Genomic DNA, 23,883 nt, shown 5'->3' on the forward strand with positions numbered 1-23,883 from the left:
TGTACCAAACTGTCTTTGAAACCTTGGAATTAACTCTTGGTTGACTTTGATACTGATGTAGCTCCTTCTTGTTTACAGGATACAGACCTACTGGATATAGCGCACATAAAAGATGCCAGAAATGGAAAGTGCACTAAAACGCCAAAGGTAAGCCCGCAATTAACTGATTTGAGTAGCTTGCATAGCCCCACTTACTTTGATATATATATATATATATATATATATATATATATATATATATATATATATATATATATATATATATATTTAGATGTCTTATGGTTGTTTTTTTAATGCAATATTACAAGCAAGTATTGAATCAGGAACAATAGTTTCAATATTGTTCTTGTTTTTGTCTTTTGAGGCTCTGGGAACACAATGAGCAGAAAGGACAGAGGAGGTTTTTTTTGGGTGATGATATGCTTTGTGTGTGTTTATTTTTGCACAGAAATGAAAGACTTGAGTGGGTGTGAGCCCGACCACGAATCACACACTGTCTACAACCATCTTAGTCGTGAATTCTGTTATGGACAGGATTCAGATTATTTCAGGTGGTTGTAATGATTGACATTTAACCATGAGACTTGTCTGTACAGAAATGGTGGAGTTGTTTGTATGGGATGTGTAGTTAATGTAATTGTCTGTCATATGACCTTCGGATCTTCATATTTTGCATTGATATGATTGATATGTATTACGGCTGTTGTTCACGCTTCATCTGTCCATGTTTAGTAAAGTTTTTAGACTGTGATGCAAAGACAAAAGCGAGGAAGTGAAGAACAAATGGCACTCAAGATTGACCAACATGATTTGAATTCAAACCCACACAGTGCATGGATGGTTTCCACGTTATCCAAGTTTCTATTTCACAGCTACTTAAACGGCTTTTTGATTGTGAGCGATGAGAGAAGAATTTGTACACATATATTCTGGCAGGCTGCAACTGTCAATGAGTTTGTCACATTCTGGTGCAAATTCCGTTTTCGCAGCTAATGTCCCACTTACTAAGCGATGAGTAGAACAATAACCTGCCATCTTTTCCACTTTCTTATTCTATATCCCCGCTAAATGACTCAATTTCATATATCTGCTGGATCTAGGCAGTCTTGTGACGAGCTGCTTTTACATAGCAGCGTAAGTCTTCATCGTTTTTGACTGAGTGCAGCAGGAGAAGCGAGTGGGGGTCGCGCACTGCTGCTGTCTGGGGCGTGAGTAATGATGGAATGAGTACAATAACACAGAGAGGATTCATGCATTTCTAAACAGCTTACAGAGTGATGCTACCCAGGGAAGAGACATGACCACGTGACACGTAAGATGGTCGAAGCATTGGAAATCCATTACTGGGTGATGGAGCGGTGATGCACCCTGGGCATTGTAATGGGAGCACCAGTGAGACACAGTGTCTGAAGACTTTATGGGATGAGGAGAGGAAGAGAAAAAAGGAGAGAGGGAGAAGGGGGGAGGCAGAGTGATGAAGAGACTGTGGGGATGAGAGGAAGGAAAGCAGAGAGAGGAGAGGGAATAGCAAGGGGAGCTGTTTACGTAAGGTCTGCAGAAGGCGAGAGGAAAGATGAGAGGAAGGACACAGAGATGATGCGAGGTCAAAGGAAGATGTCAGGCGAGAAGCACAGATAATACTAGACAGCAGTTGCTGTAAGTGGACAGCACTTTTTATTCCTTGCTTCTTAAGCATTTCTCCTTCACACACTTTAAGGATGTTGTCAGAATGGTGCTGTCTTAGCAAGGATCTCTGCGCTCTTAACTTCAGCATGAAAGAAACAAAAAAAAAGCTGAAAAGAATTCAAGATCGAGAGACATTTATCAACATTTCAAGGTTAAACCTAATACTCTGCAAGTCATACTGCACATAACACTTCTATTTTTACTGTCTTGTCGCGTCCGTTGGTTTTATATCCATATGCTCTCTAGTCTTTAAAGCTCAAACTGCTCTTTCCGCTCTCATCATTCATTCATGCAAATTGCTGAAAACTTACACACTCACCAAGACGAGTTGAGATGTTGAGCTTGTGATGACATGTTGGTATTAAAAGCTTTGGAAGTGCTTTATTGTGCCACTCATGAGCCCCGCAACTTGGCCCAATATTGTCAGACTCCAATCATCCTCAACAGACTGGCTTGAAATGGCCTCCAGATGGAAAGGCTGTTTTGGCTCGACTCTTTTGAGCTCTTGTTTCTACTACAGCTCAAGTTACTTCATATTGTCTTTGAGTGCCATTGGAATTTCTCTCTGAATGCCATTAAGATTTGGAGCCCGCTGCTGTGTTTATCGGCTCGTCGCTGTGTGTGGGCGGCATGTCTGCCCTCTGATGAACTTATGCCACTCTGCCCACGGGCTCCAGCTACTCGGTATGAGTCATACATTTTCACCGTGAAGACACTCACACACACAGAACACAAATACATTTGATAGACAGGAACGCTCACTATCACTTGTACCTTGCATACAATTACAACTGTACACACGAACACACTTGACTAGAACAACGAAGCACGATAAAAACAGTATCCTTTGTTCTACCATGCTCATCATGATGATGCTAATTAGCATGTGTCTCCCAATCATAATTCAGACTGATTAGATTGGCTGCATGTCCAAATGACAAGGGGCGACCTTTGTCTGACGGATGATGCAGGAAATAAATCACACGCCCTTAGGTCTGATGAGCAAAGCACTGCACTAATAATCATCCACTTCATATAGCCACGAATAGCTGGCGGATTTGCAGTGTTCGACGCAGAGAACAGAGGGCATGCAGCTAACAAAAGCATTTGCGGTTGCTTCTAAATCTGTATGATTCTTATTGCATGCATAGTTATTGTGGAGTGAGTACTCAAACTGCAATGGCAAGGAAGTGAGTTTCTTTTTGACAGTGTGACTCTGTCATCAGCTGGATGAACATGGATTAGTTTTTTGTTTTTTACTTTGTGCATGTCATGCAAGTGTTTAGTATTATTTAGTAGTATCAAACTGTAAATTTTCCACAAAGCCAATATTGTCTATTTAACAGCATCCCTATCTACGTTACTTGTCTTAAATATGGCAACCGTATAATTAATGACAGGCTCTCACAAAACCTAACAAGTATAATAATATGTATCAGAGATTATTCATTTCAGAACCACCTAACATTTCATGGAAGTAGCCACCTTAATACTGTCTTTATAAGATTGCTATTTATTTTCTAACGTGTAAAGGAAAAGTTTGAAAGAAAGAAAAACACCAGAGCCTATTTCTAGTTAAATAAAACCTTGACTATGGACGGTAATATGGCGACTAAGTGTCAAGTTCCATATACAAAATCACTTCACTGGAGGGAGGAAAATATTATTTACCTGTCAGGTTATTGATATATTTCATACATTTGTTTGAAATGTATATATGTATTAGGTAATACATTCTTTACATTTTGGGAAAAAATGGGATGTGTCAAAAGCCCCTGGTCACCGTACCAGGCCCCACTGTTCCAAACCATCCATTCATATTGTCTCCTTATTAAATCAGCAGATTAGATTGTTCCTGCACAGCATGTTCTCTCTGCTCAGCACCAACTAAAGCCAATCACGTCTGCAATCTCTTGTGTACACTTTACCATTCAACTAACTTCTACATAATTGTGTTCAGATAACTTCTCTTTCACTCTGCCTCCTTTCCCCCACCGTGAGGGGCATATTGTCAGGCCGTCCCTTTGCTTTCTGCAAGTGTTCTTCTGTCTGAATTGCTCTGTCTGAGCAGAACTGGCAAAATGTAATCAGCATCTCCCCATGCTGCTTACATGCTTTCTCTCTGTCGCTTTGACAACCGAATAGGTATCTGTCTGAGAAATATCCTGCTTGTGCTCAGTGCCTGTGTAGTTCACGGCATACGTGCAACATACATCTTGGAAATGAAAAACCTTCATGATTTAGTGTTCTATACCGCAGACTTCATTCTCGGATCTTTACATTTTTTTATATAATGGAAGTAAATAATCAAGCACAGCTGCTGTTACACTGCAGGAGAGCAGAATGTGTTCTGATAATTCAAATATCCTTATCTTAGCCCAGCCTGAGTCCACCATGTGCTAGGTGAATTATTTTGCTGCATGTGTGTTAAACAAGACATGACAGCTCATCCATCCCATTATAGATAGGACCAGGCTGAGGTACTGCCGACTGACTGAGTGTAGCAGATGGCTGTATGCACATGCATGCAGAGGAGTTGTACTTTTTGCTTTCAGTATTGGAGAATTTCAGGGACACACACACACACGCACGCACGCACGCATGCACACACGCAAGCGCGCGCACACACACACACACACACACACACACACGGCATGGCAAGGCATGCTGGCTTGTGGAGGTTAAAATAATCACTATCAACTGAGAGGGGAACAAATTGATTTCTGAGGTCTTGTCAAAGAGGATAGTTTGACTGATGCAGCCACTGTTATCAGCAGAGAAACACATGGGCATCACACACAACTCCAAAACATACCATAATCATGCTGCTACAATATGCAGTTAAAATACTAAATGAATGTTGTGGGTAAGTTTAAAAAGATGGACAGTTTATTCTTGGTGATGATCGATAGCAACTCTTGATTTAAGAAAAAAAAGGAAAAAAAGGGCATTAGGTTTCTGTTTTGGCTTCTTTGGTTCCTTGTTGTCTTGACAGTGAATACAAATGTAGTGAACGGACTGAAGCCGGCAGGTAGAATCAGGGCTGCGATATTCTTTTCCTCCAGAGCTGTTTGTTCCTTCTGACTTTTATTGTGAGGTGAGAGGAAGTGGCCGCCAGCTCTGTTACAATCTAAAGCTCGCAGCAGAGAGGACTGCTGCTAAATACAGAGCAGCTTGTGTGTCCCCAGCAGTGTAACAGGATCTGGGAGAGGCCAGCAGGCCATTATCACCACCGCTCTGTCTGGCCAACAAAGTCGGCTAAAGCTCCATCTCCCACAGCAGTAAGTGCTAAACAGCTCCTCAGAGTACACAGCAAGCTACTGGAGAGTTTAGATGTGCCCTTATCCAATGCACATTCAAAGCAGTTGTGTTATGGCAATGTGTAAGGCAGCGATTACACAGTAAACATGAAACTGTTCATACAGTTTCAAATCCTGGTATTTATGTTTTGGAAATGTGGAGCTGTGCCATACCAAATTCTTTTGCTTTCAGTTACAAATCAGAAAACAGAATTAGGCCCTGAGTGGACTGCACTCTCAAATCTACTTTTTGATGCCACATCATTTAAAGCTTAAACAAATATGTAAAGAAATGAATATTAACAGGTTCTTTAAATGCAATCGTACGAGCGAGGAAGGCTTTTTTGAATCTCCTCTCCAGCATGTGTTTTTTAGGTTCTTTTTTAAGGCTCTTGCTGTGGCAGTGTTTATTTCCATCATCTGTGCTGTCTGGTGTGTATCGATAAAGGGCAGGGTCACAGTATGTGCTCCAGCTGCAACAATCACATCCCTTGAAATCTATCGATGTTAGGCAAGGCCTTTGTGTGACCCTGGACACACACAGCTACTCTCCCGCATGACAAGATGAATAGCTGAGAAAGCATGTCAATATCAGGTAACATGAATTCAGTGACAGTGCATAGTGGGCTTGGTATATTGGGCGTTGTAAAGAACACTGTATACTGTCAATGGAAGTGTCAATGGCAGCTGTAAAATGAGTGACAGGTATACAACCTTTGCTGATATGTTGTCTGCAGAAGCTTTAATTCCTGGTTTGCATTACAGCAACAGAGAGAAGCAATAACATCACCAAACATAGCCTAAAAACAGCTATGAAGAGTATTTTAGGTGCATCTGCTGGTGGTGTCATATTGTACATTGTGATGCTCAACATTTATAGCAAGTCCAGTTGAGCCATGTATCAGCTTATCACTGAGCCAATGCTTTATTTGTGTGTGTGTGTGTGTGTGTGTGTGTGTGTGTGTGTGTGTGTGTGTGTGTGTGTGTGTGTGTGTGTGTGTGTGTGTGTGTGTGTGTGTGTGTGAGAGATAATATCTGTGCTATGTAGAGGTGTTATTTTCTGTATGTTTCAATGATGTAATGATGTGTGCATGAGCCTGAGTAGCACAGTAATATAAATGCAAACAACCTTCGTCTCACCCTCCATCCCAGAGAGACAAATCGTAATTCAAGCCCTGGTCTCACCTGCTGCACAACTACACAATCCCCTGTAGTCAAAGAGAAATAATAGTTGATCCCTGCTTACAGGCTGACATGCAGGGATCAGTGCTAACCTATATGAGATTCAGTCAGATGGATGTTGGCGGCACATCTTGCTCTCACAGGGTGTAGATTAGTGTCACATGGCAGTGTGTTGAAATGGTAGACTTGAGACTATTAGTGTTTTGCAGCATATTCATGATCAAATCTTAAGAATGGTAATTATGCAAACGAGCACTGATGGTTTGAGGGATGAGCAGTTGAATGTAAAAGAAAACTTCAGGGGGACAGTCAATGATAATGAGTCGCTGCGAAGGCCTTTGTTAGGAAGACTCATAGACAGAGTTTGTGTATGTTTAAGAGAGAAATAGAGATTGAAGGCATACTGTATCCCTGGATTTTCTACTAGTAGCACAGAAAATGAAAATTCAGGTATTAAACTAGAGCTGAAAAAATTAGTAGTTTAACAATTTGAATTTAAACATCAAATGTCTTGTTTTGTATGACCAACAGTTCCAAAGCCAGTCTCAACACTCAAAGTTTGCTATTACAAAAAAAACAAAAAAACCCAGTAAGTATTCCCATTTGAGAAGCTGGAACCAGTGAATTATTGCTCATAGAAATGCCTTTAACAAGTAATATTATCAAAATTGTTGCTGTTATATTTTCTGTCCACCGAAGATGAATGTGTCACTTTTACAGTTGCTTGTCGTAAATAAGCCAGGAGCTCTGTCAGAGCGCTCATGAAAAATGGTACAGATTTGTATGTGGTAAATGTGAATGAATAGAAGTGTGGCTCTTCCTTCCTCTCCAGCGGGCTCAGAGACAGTTTAGTGCACAGAGGCATGAAACTGTCTGTCAGTTGACAGGGTCTGGAGAGAGAACTCCCACACACTCCCATTTTAGACATGATTCACAGACACATACTGTACACAAAAGCACACACGGCATCATACTCATGGCTACTTGTGTCATGGTGGTCACTGAAATAAACATGCCATCACGCTATCCAAGCATGTATCGTCTCTTCCCATGTTTGACTCTCTTCAGTCAGTATGGCAATTCAGTCAGTGCCAATATGTGAAGAAGACATTGGATACCGATACCGTTGCTCCTAGTCTATATCCACGACGTTCCACTTCCGGGAGTGCTCCGTTGCTGACGGAAATTCCGCCTGGCGGACGTCCGTTACCTTCCACTTTCTTTGTGTTGGAATTTTAAACTCCGGTGGATTTATGAGGACTATGGTTAACTGCTCCTCAGATCTCTGTAAGGTAAATCCAGACAGCTGTCCAATCTGAATTATCTGTTGCACGACTAAAACAACTTTTTAACGTACACGTTCCATCAAAACAAGTTCCTTCCCGAGGCTATTTTGCAGTGGCACTGTGGCTCTGTCCGGTGCTCAGCGCCGCCCAAGACGATTGTGATTGGTTTAAAGAAATGCCAATAAACCAGAGCACGTTTTTCTCCCATCCTGAAATGTCTGTGTGGACTAGCCAGACCCTCCTCCACAGCGCTGTGAAGGAAGGTCTGGCAAAGCGAGGCTACATTGCTCCTAACTGTCATTTTCATCAGGGGGATTGGCCACAGTAAAGTAAATGGGTATATCGACTTATAGATTTTCATAAACAAAACTGAAGCACCATTTGTCATCGGTCAAAGACAAGCTATTGATCAGGGTCAACGCCTCAATGTAACCTCCAGGCGAGCAGCAGCAAAAAAAAAAGAAATGGTTAGCATGATGGACCCTGATGAGTTTGGGTTTGATTCAATTACATGGATGATCACTGCACACCGTGAAATTCCCCTGTGTAAAGCTGGCCATCTGATTACAGCTCGTGGAGCAATCGAAGGTGATGCTCACTCTCTCTTTGGACTACCTCAGAAGCTGCTCCTGTTCCCAGCTAACATGAGACCTGAGCTGCTGGACCAGGAAGAATGAGGAAAAGAATGAGTGAATGAATAAACAGATGAAATAGACACTGTGATGATGAACAGAGCGGCCTGTGTGAGGGCAGAGGGAGAGTTACCCAAGTGGGTCCAAAGATGACTATCTTGGTGAAAAAGCCAGAAGAAGCACAATGGGGCACCTGTGCAGGTAAAGTTCCCACCTTTAGCAGAACCCCAGCTGGAATGTCTCAAACTATTTACTCAGGAAAAAGAGAATTATTTCTTTTCTTTGCATTATTTTAGCTTGGTAGTGAAACGAACTAGCAGGGGGGTTTTGTTGTTTGCTTTAAGGATCAGCCAAAACTAATTATAAAGATTTTTCACCCAAAGCTTCACAAACAAGCTGTAACATTCAATAATATAAGACATCCACAGTGTCGTCCCTGTTATTGAATTCAGTTACGACACATCTGTGCGCTGCACGTTGTATCAAAGAAATTCAAACAGAAGACCATTGGTTAGATGCAATCACAACTTTACAAAGTTACAAAGCAATTCAGACACACGGCAACAGAAGAGGAAGACAAAAACAAAAGCCAAAGTATATATATACTGTATATAAAAAAATATTTGCTAAAAAGTGACCAAAATGTAATGTCTATACAAATCTAAATGTTGCATTGAGGGAGGATTGATCTGTATCACTGGAGAGAAAGATCATAAGTTATATCATGACTGAACGACCGTGGAAACAAATTAATTGCTAAACTGTTGACTCGTGATGATGATCTTTTTCTTAGTCACTACTGGTGTCAGTCTGTTCCAGTGGAACTTGACACACGTCTCCAAGTCACTTGATGCTTACAGTGAAATCAGATGTGACATTTTGTTAAGCCAGCAAAGGTCCCAGTTGAACCGGACCTGATCGAATAAGAACCAGTCCAAACGAGAGCTCTCAGACTAGAGAGCCCAGCTGCTGCCAACAGAAAGTCGGCATTATGGTCGGTGAAGACAAATCGCTGTTAACACAGGCACCCATTTCTCTTTGATTTTAGTTCCTACAGGCTGCAGAGGAAGGCTAGTCCAGTCCACACTTACAGTCTAGATAGATAGATGTATCAGATGAGCTCAAGTACGTCTTCATCAACATGCTGGATCTTTCAACCATTTATCTATTACTGTTAGCTTATTTCAACTGTTTATCCATTACTTTTAGTTAATATTTTAACGTTTTTATCCAATACTTCTAGCTAACCTGACCATCATCCATTACGTTTAGGTAATTATTTCACCTGTTAATCCATTCATTTTAGGTATTTATGTCAACTGCTTATCCGTTGCTTTTGGCTGATTATTTTAAATGTTTATGTATGTAATGTTCTGAATTTCGTATATAGCCTGACTGGGAGGTGTGTACTGTGCAGTCAATCAGCCTATTGTAACTTATAGCAAACTAAAAACTACATTTACTAAAAGTCAGTATCAGATCATTTTGATTTAGTATAGTGGCCATGAATCTTAACAATAGCTCGTTTAGCCTGCCACTGCTAGGTGACTGAAGTCTACAATCAGTGGCTCTTAGCAGTCCTATCGACGGGGCAATCAGTCTCAATATAGTGAACTAGTTTTGTTTTATCGCAAATAGTCTCTGTACATCAGTGTCATTATTTCAGAAAATAATCTCTGTGTATTACAGTGAAATGACATTGACAAAGAATGGATTTAACTTTCAGCAGAGACATACAGCGCCCCCACACTGTCTGCACGCACACATGCACACCAATATACACTGCCCACCTTGCAGATGAGTATGAAATATGAGGGGTTATGACCAGTCTGATGGGTCTGTTGCCATGGAAACCATAAGGAGAGGACGAACATAGAGCTAACAAGGGCAGGAAAGGCTCTCTGACACACTGTACTGTGACTTTGACAGGAGAGCATAGGAACGAACACATGAAGCGCCAATTAAGTGTCCTCTCATCTAGAAACATTCACACCTCTTCTCTTGTCTTCTTCTTTATCTCGTCTATTTTGGCTGAATAGCGCATGTCTCCGTCAGTCTAGGGAGTTTGTTGCACTGCAGTAATTGGAGCAACATTTGCTGAGATCTGTCAGCTGTTCCAGACTTGATTCTCAAAGTGATTGAGGGACAAGAGTTAAAAACTAACCAGTTTTTTTCTGCTTGACTGAACACTTGATTTTGTTTGTCAAGTACCAAACTTCCCATTCCTGTCTATTGCAGCATCTGCTCTTGATTAAACCCAGCAAATGTGACACTTTCAGCTTGCTATTCTCTGGTCCTTTTAAATGTTCACGAATCTGCAATAAGCTATTAGATGGACTGGGAGATATGAAGCTCCACTGGCACAGCTTCAGAACCATTTCCATGTTCATTTCCTTGAGAGAGTTTTTGGAGAAAATTGAATTGAATCTACCTTTTTTAAAATTCAATGATTTTTGGAAGCTAAGCGTCTTAGATGACTCATAACTTTAATTGAAAACTATAATCTGCCTTACTTTGCTAATGATCGCGATTGCTAACGAAGCAGCACTTATGAAGCAATGCCAATGATCATTGATCATTTCAAACTGTAGATATCTCATTCTCGAAACAGACTGCATAGTTAAGTAAACATCCAGACAAGCCTGCAGGCAGAAGAGAGTTTCTGCCCTCTCCCCCTCCTCTCTAATTTGTTCGGATTTAATCGGGGGTGATCAATATCTCCTCAGAGGTTCCCACTATACTGCTATCCATCGGAACGGATCATGGAGGATGGATCAGATGAGAGAGCAGCTCTTGTTGATTGCCGCCTTGGTCACACTAGTCAGCTACTAACACCATTAATCAATGAGATCGGGGGACGTGGTGCACATGGTTGTGCTCGTGTGATTGTTTTTGTGGCTGTATGTATAAATGTGTGTGATAGTGTGTGTGTTTGTGTGTGTGTATTTAAAGGGCCTTTTCAATGCAGAGACATAAAGGGACAGGTGACCTTTCTTACTCCCTCCAACGATCCCTTCCAAGCACACAAGCACGCCAAGGACTTAATTGGTTTTCGATAGTAAATCTCAGGAGGTTTAGTAAAAGAAAATGTCGGATTCGTAATGCTGATGCTCTAGAGACCACTGAGCTCTCTCCAACTATTTCCTTTTCAAAGGACCAGAGCAAATGGTGGTGAAAGGCACATTCACTTTTTTTTTCATCTCCCTCACTTGTTTTTCTCCATTGAATGATGTTCAGACAAACTTAAGTATGGATCTGAGAACTTGGATGCTCTGTCTTTTTTCTTCTTGAATGATTTCACTTTCTGTGCATTTGTTTCCACAGGAAGTTGTGAGACATTTGCTGCAGCCATTTGTTTGGCCACTTCCATTCTGTACACCACATGGTTTTGTAGCTGACAGACTGCATGTTCTGTTTCACAAGTGTAACACTTACCAGAGATGCAGAAAACACCCTGGGAATGAGAATGTCTTCTTAACACGTATTGTAGCCTCATGTGCAGTTTTAAAATCCTATTATGTTAAAAGCAAGTGCAAATTCTGTTAGTACTGTAAGTCAGCTCAGTATCCTTTAGTTTTTATTCTTATAGACCTCAATATACCAGCCATTTGATACATTTCATTACCCTTCAAACAATAGCTTTGTTAACATTCAGTGCTAAGGCAGACCATTCCTTTAGCATCAGGAAAACCACGCTTGATACAGAAAAATCTTCAGTTAATAACAGGTGGAATTATTGCGCCCTCAGTGTGTAATGTACAGTAATGTAACGTACTGCCATTAGTGAAACATTTCTCCAAGCCAGGCATTTCTGCTCAAAGGTCTTTTCTTGCATATTGCTCTGTAGGAAACACTACTATATAAAGCAACTGGCAGGCATTTAGTCTGAGTAGGAAATAATGATCTCTGCCAGTAAAGTCATGAGTACAGTTTCTGCTGCTGGTCCTGTGTATATTAATGATATTTTTAAAGTATCTTCATCATATTTATATTTGCACTCACAGTAGTTTGAGCCAGTTGTTATTATGTCCACCAACAATGATGACAGTTTCCATATGCTCTCTTTCAGGGGTGCGGAAGAGGATGCACGTCTGACTTGATTTGTCCAAAATGTTTAGGCCGACAATTTTGGAGAAAAGGCAATGGTATTTTGTTTGGCCTGCCTATTGTGAAAGCATCTGTTATCATTCCTTCCGTGGAGTTTTTTTGTAATTGTTGCGGGCAAAAATCCTTGATTATGCGGCACGTTTTCTTAAAAAATGCAATGGAATATGCGGGATATTTATGCAATTATATGCAATGAAATTGCGGGAACTTGCGAAAATTGCGGTTTGATGAAAAATAGAAGAAAAAGTGATTCCCCCAACACCCTGCTTTTTTTAAACTTAATTTCCCAAAATAGTTTACAGATATTCAGTCATTGCAATAAGTAAACAAATAAGATACAAAAATATATACAAATAATATAATGTTAAAGTAAAAATAAAAGTAATAGTCTAAACAAAGGGAAATAAAAGATACAAAAGAGACAGACTTTCCAAAATTGTTAATAAAATAGACAGCAGGAGCACTTAAACAAAGAAATTTGAGTAGACATCAGATATTAAGATAGCTTTCTTATTGGATACCAACTTAAGAGACTCAAAGTACATGTCAAATTCAACCTCCAACACCTGCTTTTCGATGATGTTCACATCACTTCATAACGTTCCCATGGCAACAGGGGAAAATGGCTGCTCTTGTGTGAAGTAAACACAAATTTTTTCAACTTTCTGCTAAGATATATGTGACTTTTTTGCAACGAAAATGCGGGGATTATGAAATCATGCAAGCACCGCATATTTTGCGCGGAAATCAGCAATTTATGCGGCGAAAGTGCGGCATATTTGAAAAAATGCGGCCCCCGCATGAATATGCGGACTTTGGCTGATTATGCATTGAATTATGAAACGAAAATGTTTTTCAGGAGGGACTGTGTTATAGTAGGAAACACTTAATATGTGCCTTTTGGTTAGAATGATGTCCTAAAAGAATTGATCCGCACTAGCTAGTATTGTAGTATGTAGTTTGTTCATTTTACATTATATTGTTAAGACAGTGTTCTCCTAGACAGTGTTCTCCTAGAGTTAATAAGTGGATTGACAAACCCAATGTTTCCATCATTGCTACTTCTGAAGGATGGCCAAGTAACAAAAGCAGCAGACAGTGACTCTGGTAAAAGCTGAGGATTTTGATGGTTCTCTCTCTTCCTGTATCATACAGGAAAAAAATTCTAAGCAAATTTCAAAGCACTGTTAGCAGTGGATTACAAGTCAAAGGTCTCTCCGATAATCAGCTGTTTTGGATTGTCTGTCTGTTAACAAGCACCAGGCATTTTGTCTAGACACATCTCCTGGACCAGCATTAGACACCTAGACTGGCTAATTAAGCTTAGAGGTGCCGTAGGTGTCTGTTGAACAACCGTGGGCTGATAATTATCTTTTATCAGAGATCGGTCACACAGAATCAAAGCCAATCAGATATGGAGGCTAGTTCCGCATGGGGTCTTGATTTCTCCCATCATGTGTGTCATTAACACCGTGGTATCTTGAAATGTCCTGTTGAATATTGTTAAATATCTGAGCTCTTGTTTAAACATTTGGTAATCCTTTGTTGGCAGATCAGTGAGGCACACAGATGCCATACCAAATGGGGCGTTATGTGAGGGCGGTAGGTGGCTGCTAGGTTGGTAGCTGGCATGGCCCGGCCTGGCAGATGGTCTGGGGATGTCGGGACAGCAGGCTTTCTGTGTCACGGCGAAGCTAATGATGGCAAAAGGCTAAATGATGACTACAGACAGAGGATAAATCACAATTATCGCTGCACGATGCTTCCAGAGGATCCTCAAATGTTTGCAGAGGGATTTGGAGGCCCAATTAGGGCTGTTTATTCACAGAATTATGTCACCCTGTAAATTTTGCTCTCCAGTGCACGGAACAGTGTGTGAACTGGCTCGACAGCCTGGTGCTAAACAACTGTTTCCTCAGACTTTGTTTTGCCTGAATGACCCAGAACACCTTGCTGTCTGAAGCACATACCTCCTGACCTCCTCGCTGGCATAAGATGTTCTCATGTAATAGCTCTGTAGTGATTTCACAGAAAAATAATGAGCTTTGAAGCAAGGAACATTCTGTTTCACTCAAGATCTGCCATTGCAGTACAATTTACTGTCGATTATACCTATGGATTTGTCCTATGAGCGTCACCTTAAAGGTCCAGTGTGTAACGTTTGTAGTTGTTCATTATCAAAATATGTATTGCCCTTCGCTAACTTGTCCTTTTTTTCCATCAATTCCAAGTATTCCTATTGGCTTGAAATTTTACATTTGCGCTTGCATGAACTGGGGTAGACGCTCCATATTCATGCGCCATCTTGAAAAACGTTAGCCGGTAAGGGACATACAGGCTATACTGCTCCGCCTTTCGCGTTTTCGACTCACAGCTGCTGCTAATGGGTATCATCGCTTCCCAGCCCCTGCAAGTTTGAAGAAGGAAACATGGAGGACCACACGTATTCAAAATCCAGATTTCAGGAACAGGAGTCTTCTTATCCGCGCTACTCTCCGACATGCACTCCAACAACCACGGCTGATAGACGGCCTTTTGTACACCTTCGCTTTTTGAAGCGTGAAGGCTACCGTAGCTGCAGTACGTACTTTGAACTGCGTGGCGAGAAAGAGTTGATTGCGATGTAGGATCTCAACGCTAGATGGGAGAAATTCCTACACATTGGACCTTTAATGGCAGGCATGAATGCCTCATAAGTGTAACACTGATTTTGTGAAGCCACTTTACAATTTAATTCAAGCTTGAGCCCTGCGATGCTTTAAAGACAGTGAAAGTTCAAATGATATCATGGGTCATATGTGTGTATTGGAATTGGCAAATACTTATTTTACATTTTCAAAGAATGTAGTTGAGGTCTAATTTATTCATTTCTCCCTCACCCTGTGCCTCCTGATCTGACAACAGGAGAGAGGGATAGTCCACTATCTGCTCCATATCTCACTACAGCCCTGTATTCACAAAGCCACACCACTTTTGAGCTATCTAATCAAATCTGAATGATCAGATTTGAATCCCTTTCGTAATGTCACATCATGATGATCATCATGACAAAAAACACAATATGAAAGACAAAAACACAAAAAACGACTTTAATATCGCACAACTCCTGTGCGTCATTCATTTGAGCCTAACAAATCAGGACAAAGCTGGGACAAAGTCTCTGGGATGATTAAAGCCAGGTCTTTGTGTACGTCTCCATCAGCAGAAAGACGAAGCGCAGCCCCTTCTCTTCACCTTCACTATTACTTTATACAGCATGTCGACTACTTCTGATGCTACACAGCACTCCCCCTTAGTCCTGCAGGAATGTCCCCCAATAAACCCAATTGGTTCTGGTCAGAATTATTAAAGATGTCATTGGGGCTGGAGTCTGTGTAGTGTCCTCTACACAGCAAGGAGGGCAGCATATTGGAGTTTTTTGTGAAGAAGACATGAAGCCGGGGTGTAAGTAAAAGATGGCAAGAATGGAAACAGCTAGAGGGAGAGAACATATGCTGGGTCCTTACAGCAGCAGCAGTGGTAGAGCATCTACAGCCCGAAGGCTGCACTGTGCCAACAGGGACTTGTATAAATTATTTTCTCCTGGACCCCATTGTGGACATTTCCCCTGCGGGGCCTCTCTCTCTCTGTATGGGTCTCCTGGCTCTTGGAGGACCCGAGCAGGGTGCCAGAGGGAGGACTGAAGGCTGGAAATGGCCCCTTTTTTCAAACACACAGCCTTATGTACTGTGAGTCTTTGCAGGCCGCTTTGAGGGAACAAGGTTGATTTTGATTAAAGAGCAGAAAGTGAAAGCAGTGGTGGAGACATAATAGTGTTTGTCATGTTGCTATAAGAATAATCCTGCACTGTGTTTTGCTGCTAGCTGGCAATACAATCCACAATCCACTGTAGCTATGTCATTTGTTAATTCAGAGTTACATTTCTAGGGAATTAGTTATGGTGTATTTGTCTACTTTGTGCATGTGCAATTACGAATTATTCTGATAATTGGATAATTTATTGATCTCTCTTCCACAGGGAAGTAAGAGTTCATGGTCACATACAGCAGGTGGGAATTCAGTGTCTACCTCCAGGGTGCATCAACAATGTGGATGCAGGTTCTACCAGTCTCTCAACTGTTTCTGCTCCCTGTCTATTTTTTCACTAACCATGTTTATTAGTCTTTGTGTGGGTGTTGCATCTGTGCCTTCTTGTATGCCAGTGCACATGCCTGTGTCGATGTACTTTATGTACCGAATGCTGTTAGCATTTTCTCAGCGTGTCCATAAGTCTGCCCGCACTAAATTAGAGCTTTTGAATGACTTCAGGATAATTACTGTAGTTATGTACCTGGCTGTTTCTGGTGCCCGGGAGCTGTTTTTAGAGCCATGCCTAAAAGACTGCCACTTGATGGACAGCTTGAACAGAATGGGGTTCATCCACCTCACAAATTGATGCGAATGAGTCACAGAGTGTGGGTGACCAGAATACCTGAGGCATGCTGAGATAGAAGAAGTACTTTTAAGTAGCATGGGGGAAAAAGCAAGCAGAATTACAAACTTTGTCAAAATTGGAGTCAAATTGGAGCATCCACATTTTTGATGTTGATGGTTTGACTAATTACTTTAAATGAAATGGTATTAAATGGGCATTTTGTCATTAGTTCATTTAACTTGGTGAACCATACCCTGAACTTAACCAGATCATTGGACCAACATGTTACCTTCCCTTTCTAGCTAGTTGAAATGTTTCTTATATATGCCAGTCTAAACCATCACACTCCAAAGCACTCAAAAATCTGTGAGCCTCTTTGACATTTGCCTGTTTATAAAATTCCAAGCTTCGTTTTTGGCAGTCTATCATTTTATTACACAACACACTTGCTCATGCTTTACTAAATTCTTCATCCAAGTGATCTGCGTGTTTGAGTTGATTGCCAGCTCAGCTATTTGTCTTGTGTGCCACCGAAGTTCCCAGTTTTGTTCGCTGCTCGCTCTAATGAGAAGTGCTGAGCTGGTGAGTCACAGCGGTTGATTATTTTTCTCCTGCTGGAGTTCATGTGGTGTATCTGAGGTTAGCCAACTCCTGTCTGTGCCTCTGCCTTCCTGTCTGGCCAATGTGAGCTCAGCCAGCCAGAGGAAGAGGGAATGCCAGGTAGACTGCTTCCACCTCATCAAACCTCACCCCTTGCCCCTTCTGACTCTCCGTCTTTCCGTCACAATGATTCACACACAACGTGAATCGTCCTTTCGCCTCTTTTTTTGTGTCCTGTCTCCCACTCCTTCAAACTGTCTCTCCCTCGGACACCGACCTGCTCATACAGGCTCTTAAGTACCTCAAGTAGTGCACACATGCATGTATGAACAAATGTAAAATTTACGACCTCAATTTGCTACTGAATAAAGAACGCGTGCCCCTGTAACAGATTGTTATGCAGGTTACATTCCCCGGAATTGAGGTGAAAAAGGACTCTCTGTGACAGAGATGTGGCTAGTCTCCTCTGTATAATTATCCTCATGTCCTGCCCTCCAAGCTTTTATGTTCCCTCTTAATCCATGCTTGCAGTCTGCTTCCCTTCAGGTTTGTTATTCCCTGTGTTACTCAGGCATCTGCTACAAAAGTCTGTTTTTGAGCCATTAATGGTATAGTATAATCTTGTATTCTCTTGTGTCTCGTCCAGGCAATGTGACTTTATTTCCACGAATGTGTATGTAAAGATTCAAACAGCTGTTAAAGAACCTATTTTACAACGAAGTTGAGAGTTTACAATGACAAACATCATCCTTGAAGTTTAGTGCAAAACATCTTACTTTATGGTTGCCACTTTTTGTATCTGTACCCACCAGGCTTGAAAACGTGATAGTTAATTGTAAAATCTCATACATACAAATGTAAGTGTAGGATTGAAACCTGCGTTCATTGAACAACAAGTGATGTTTTATACAGGCTTATAGTATCAGTTATGATCAGTTAAGAAACATATAACTTTCCTTTTTTTATCTATTATATCTCTTATTAAGAGATGGTGGGGGAGTGTGTGTGTTGGGTGGAGGGTGTGACTCCTTTATGAAGAGCTTCCTTTAATTGTTTCTCATCCAATATTCATACTTAATTTCAGCCTTTCTTCGTGAGATTTATTGTCAAAAATAAATACATATAATACAACATATAATTTGAAGCCTCTTGCTCTGCATATTTGGAAAGCCTCATGTCTTTAAAGACCAGTACACATAAATGAGTCCATATGCAAAATAACAGTCTGTATTTATCCATCAGAAAAATATGAGAAGTCCTTGGCGGCACAGATCAAATATTAATTAGATTATGCTTCTCATGTTACCTTGGTGCCAGAGCAAAAGCAGATTTCTCAGCAAGATTGTCCAATTTCCTCCCCATTCCTGGACCATTTTTCTCTTTAAAGCCCTGCGGTCATCATGTGCAGTCGATAGAGATTCTTTTCTTATTTGTTTTTTTGGAAAGATTGTGGTCACGCTGACCGTAAAATGAAAAAAACATTAGTTTAGCATGCTGCAATATCAGGGGTTATTTGAAGAATGAAATGGCGTGAAATAAATGAAATGATATTACAGCCAATATGAAACGCAATTATGTTGTGGTAATTCATAAGATATTTTCTTGTAGGAGGTGCACAAAAGCAGACACACACACACACACACACGACGAATTCCAGCTCAGGTGATGAGTTATGGAAAGAATGTGGTGGAGGAAACGTCAGAAGTAGTGAGGGCTCCTCTGTGGCCGATTCTCTCTGACAGTGTCTGTCGGGTGACGGTAAAATCCAGATGATTTAGTTATCGAGGGGGCTGTGATTTGCACTCAAATGCTGTCAAGCATTCTTTGTGTTTCCCATGAAGAATGTGTCTCTCCTCAATGACACAGCAGCCTGAATGAGATGTCAAGAGTTTTTATATGCGGGGTGGCAGACTAAATTAGGAGTTTCTGCCATTTTCTGGCCAAGGCTGCAGTCACAGCTGTCAACAGCTGTCAGACATCAGCAGTTTTATTCCACTTAACACTGTGATAGTAGGCAGGTGACTTTTGTCATCCTTTCAAAGTCCTTCAAAATCTGTTCCTGTGTGCGTGGTCGATTAAATCAACTGCTTAGAATTCAATATCTTATTCAAAGAAAACCATTTACTGTCATCTGATCAGTAAGAGGAGTTACTGTCATACGTTTGTGCAGTCTGTGGTTAGATTATTGATGATGAAATGAGATATACAGTGGTTGTATAACTTAAAAAAAGAAAAGAAAAATAGCTTTTTCCTTAGTGTGTGATGCTCAGTCAGCTCCACTGTGCGTCATAAGATGATTAGCATTGGCTGTGAATGTTATGCCACTTCCCCAAGACATAAAAACGGGTGCCTGTCACCACAAGTTATTGCCGATGTGCTGGCATTTTGGAAATTGCGTGATATGTGCTCTCCGTCTCCCCTCTGTCCACCCCTCCGCCTCTCGTTTCACGTCTCGCTGCTCCGGGGTTAATGAAATGCCCCTTTTGAAAAACTGGAACGAGGGATTGTCAAGTCCGTATCAGCTTCTAACCTTCTCCCACGCGTTTTCTCAACCTGGGCCGTGATGCATGAGCGCCAACGACACATCACCACTGGCAGATGTAGAGTGCTAATGATGATCTTAAGCTTTTTTACTCTAATTCACTTCTTAGCCATTAAACCCCTCAATCAAACACATGCGATATAAAGAGAAAATATTAAACTGAGGAAGGTTTACAGTTTAAATCATTATGTTTTCCCACTTATACACCAGCCTTGTTCTAGCTACCCTGCATCCTTGAACTCCCAAACTCTGTTTACTGATGCCTCATTGATGGGCAGTAGCCAATATAGCTGCATTACAGGCAAGAGAGCCAGATGGCTTAAAGGAGAGTAAGTATCATTTTAAGTAATCAACATCATTTTGGCACTCTCAACCCGAAGCAAACCCTTTTCCCATTTTTGAGAAGGTCTTTTTTGGCTTACGACTGCAGGGGCACACACACACACACACACACACACACACACACACACACACACAAAGCCAATGTGTGCACACTTGGTTCCATACTCAGTGATGCATAACCTGACAGCTGACTGATGAAGCACTGACCTTTTACTCCTGGCCTTGTGGGCAATTCTCCGCCTCATGAAACTGTGGTGGTCTGCATCTACTGACACTTTAGTGCTCAAATGAATTATGACCATGTGGGAGAATAACAAAAAGCAGCAGACAGCGAGCCTTACAGATGAGAGGATGAGAGCAGGATGCAGATAGAGGGAGAGGGAGAGGGAGCCCCAGAATCAAAGACTGCCTCCCGATCCCTCTCTGATTCGCCTCGCACCTTCCATCTTCTGTTCTCATTCACGTTCTTTGGTCATGTTTACCATGCAGTTGTTTCTGAGAGGTTTATCTGCGGCTTATCCTCAGTCTGTACACACTGCATTGCATAGTGGCCGAGTTTCACCCCCAAGCTAGAAAAACTAGTAAGGCAGTTTCCAAGCTGGGGAAGTTTAAAATATCAAACTGCAGAGCTGTAATGGAAGCAGACAGTTCTCCCATCCTCATATGAAAGGCTGCTGCTATTGAGGCTGAATCAAACAGGCTGCTTGATCAGCAGAAAAGCTTTAAAGCTGAACTACATGGTGTCCCCCCTGTAGCAGAAAACATACTGTAGTTCCCCACTGTGAGGGTGTGAAGTGTAAGATATTTTTTTTCTTTGTTTGTGTGTGTGTGTGTGTGTGTGTGTGTTTGTGTGTGTGCGTGTCATGTGCGTGTGCGTGCAACTTCTACAACCCATTTAGCTTTAGGACAATTTAACTTGCCTAATATTTTTCACTGAAATCCTATGATTTCTGCACTGAGCATCTTTTTACCTGCTTATTAACCATTCTGATGAAAGTTGTTTTAAAAATGTATTTGATGCGATGTATATATGTTTAAGGATGCTTGAAGAATGTCAGGTGTACGTTTTTGTGACTGTGTGCGCGTGCATGCGTGCGGATGATTAGCAATCTCTTTTGCGGGAAACAGCTTTAGCTTGGCGAGAAAAACGGGGCTCTTCCTTGTAATGGGATCAGTGTTTCAATGCTTTCTGTCTGTGTAAGTTGTGATGTGGCTAATGTTTAAAACATGCTCTGCAGATGCAGCGTGACCCTCTTAAATAAATGACTGCATCGCCAGGAGAGGGAGTCGTTTTAGGATTAGCTTTGCTGCGGGTGAAATGCTCTGTAGACTCACTGACTCATACTGGCTGATAAACAAGGAAGCATATGTAACACAGAAAATACACACTCAAACCAACCCTTTGCTCACAAAAATGGTATTAAGGTAATTGACTTAAGGCGAATCATCATCCAGCCACCGCTACACATCTATTTCCACACATGGGTGCGTAAAATATTTTTTGAAAAATGAGAAAAAAAGCGTGCGTCTGCACAGTATTTGTGTGGCAGAATGAGCACATCGCCCCCAGCTTGATATCCCATAATTTCCTTCCAAATGCCCGAGGCTCTCTACTGGCCCCACCAGCAGCATCTTGCCGCTCTGTTAGTTAACAAGGCTAGCCAGCAGCGGGAGAATGCCCTGCTCAACCTGCAGTGCTTCTCCACAGTGTCACTGCTCCACAAGTTAAGATGCGCTCCTCTGAATACTGATTTTAAGTCATTTATAACTTTTGAGCCCTCACACTCACGAGAGGTTATGTTTATCGCTACTTGTGCTACTTTGGGGTTAAGAGGGCCATAATTGGGTGTTTTTTTTAGATGAAGGGATTAGCAATTCATGAGAAGTGTGTAAAAGTGTGAGGTCACATTAGGTGATACACAGCAGATGATGATAGTATCTGACTGTTTACACAAAGTTCCAAAATGCTACGTGCAACTTATATACATCATACAAAAGTTAATATTTGCATCCAACAAAATCTTAAAGCCCTGAAATCATGTCTTAAGCGCCGTGCTTTTTAAACATCCTTTGAGTTTAACAACTGCAGATGCTTTAGTTTAAACTAAAGTGCAGGCATCCTCAAGATGCCAATCAGAATGTTTTTTTCTTTTTCTTTTAACACACTACTCTGTGAACTGTATGTCTTGTGAGAGTTGGTTCATTGAGAAACTGTAGCATCAATTTGTACACCGGCAGCACCTTCCTTGAACGAGGCACTGTTGACTTATTAAAGCAGCTATCCTTGACACAAAATCAATTATTTCAACCACCACCAACATATTTAAAATATAAATGAAATATTGCCTCTTCTACTTGTCCAGAATGAGAATCGCAGCACTTCCTTTGTGAAGCTGCTTGTTTTAAAGGGAATCTCTGTGGGGTTGACTTAAAGCTATAGTGCGTAGTTTTTGTCACCCCCATGAGGAATTCTAAGTAATGACAACAACACTGTCAGTGTGTCCACATGATACAGCCTTCCGTGATCACGCACCACCCCCACCCCTCCTCCATGCAGTTGCTAGTAGCCAAGGAGGACACGGAGGATTAAAAAAAACATGATGGACTCTTCAGAAGAGGTCATTATCTTCGATTCGCTTGATTTTCTGTGCGTGAAAGACGCCGGACGACACAATCTTCTGAACATAGCCATACTGAGAAATACAGAGACAGTTTTGTGGAGCTGATATTCATAATTAGCTTTGTAGCAACTAATTTGGCAATGGCTTGAATGTAACGGACGTTCATTAATATAAAAAAAGTTACTCACTAAAGCTTTACGTTTTTAATACCTGGCATCCCATCTGTGGTGCAGTATATTAAAGGGCATTGGGTAGTTTCATCATTAATCATTCATATTGACATGTCCTTTGATGTGATGTTTCTGTGCATGTTTAAATGCACACACGTGTGACAGTGTGTGCATGTGTGTGTCCAGATTTATTCCCACTGTACATGCATGTGTACCTGTGTGTGTGTGTGTGTGTGTGTGTGTGTGTGTGTATGTGTGTCTGTGTGTTTGTGTTTGTGTGTGTGTGTTTGTGTATGCATTTGTGATCGTGCGAGTCCAAGCTGGCGTGTGTGTGAGTTTTAGACAGGTGTCGTGCTGCAGGTTTAATGACCTGAGGTGTGGCTGGCTTCCCTTTGCCAATCTGAATCCTTTTCCTTGTGCCCAACAGAGTGGGACACAGTTTGAGTGCATGGCTGGTGACAGGTTGGGCCTCATGACAAACTAAGGCAGGAAGAGGAGGTCTGTGTATTTCCTCAGGCTGCAGTTCCACCTGAATGCTAAGTGAATGAGAAGGGCTCCGGTACTGACACACTGCAGCTGCTAACATGCGTCATGTATGCCTGAATGAACACACACACGAAACACATTCTCACGCATACACTCTAGAAATATAAAATCAGTGGTCCAAAGACTGTGAGGCATCCTCTTGCTTCAACCACGCCATCATCTTAAATCCCATCCAACCCCCACCCATAGCTTGTTTGGCTCTAAATCTCTTGTGGTGACTGGGACCTCAGGCATGCCTCCAATGGCTCCCACAATGCACCAGCACAAATTACATTTCACTCACATGGCTGAGCCCACTCCTCTCCTCTTCTGTTCTTCTCTTTTCATGGCTTCACTTCTGTTTCTCTTCATTCCTCCTCCTCCTCCTCCAGCAGGGTCCGTCTCCCTGACATCAGCTCGTTTTTCTCCTTCAACATAACTGCTGATGTTTCTCCAGTTGATGTGCTGTGAGTGCCT

The 23,883-nt window shown here is 41.5% G+C and overlaps 1 protein-coding gene across 4 annotated transcripts in view; it reads left to right on the top strand.

Moving 5' to 3' along the window:
* Window positions 1–23,883, top strand: part of LOC120546742 (1-phosphatidylinositol 4,5-bisphosphate phosphodiesterase beta-1) — a 116,286-nt gene that overhangs the window by 34,876 nt on the left and 57,527 nt on the right. For all 4 annotated transcript variants that reach the window (XR_005636930.1, XM_039781909.1, XM_039781907.1 and 1 more), the window contains exon 3: window positions 79–147. Coding sequence is in view for 3 of the 4 variants with exons in the window: in XM_039781909.1 (XP_039637843.1) it covers window positions 79–147 (69 nt within the window). In the remaining variant the exon portion in view is untranslated. The remainder of the gene's footprint in view (window positions 1–78; window positions 148–23,883) is intronic.

This window comes from Perca fluviatilis, chromosome 18 (genome assembly GCF_010015445.1).
Source record: "Perca fluviatilis chromosome 18, GENO_Pfluv_1.0, whole genome shotgun sequence".
Taxonomy (NCBI): Eukaryota; Metazoa; Chordata; class Actinopteri; order Perciformes; family Percidae; genus Perca; species Perca fluviatilis.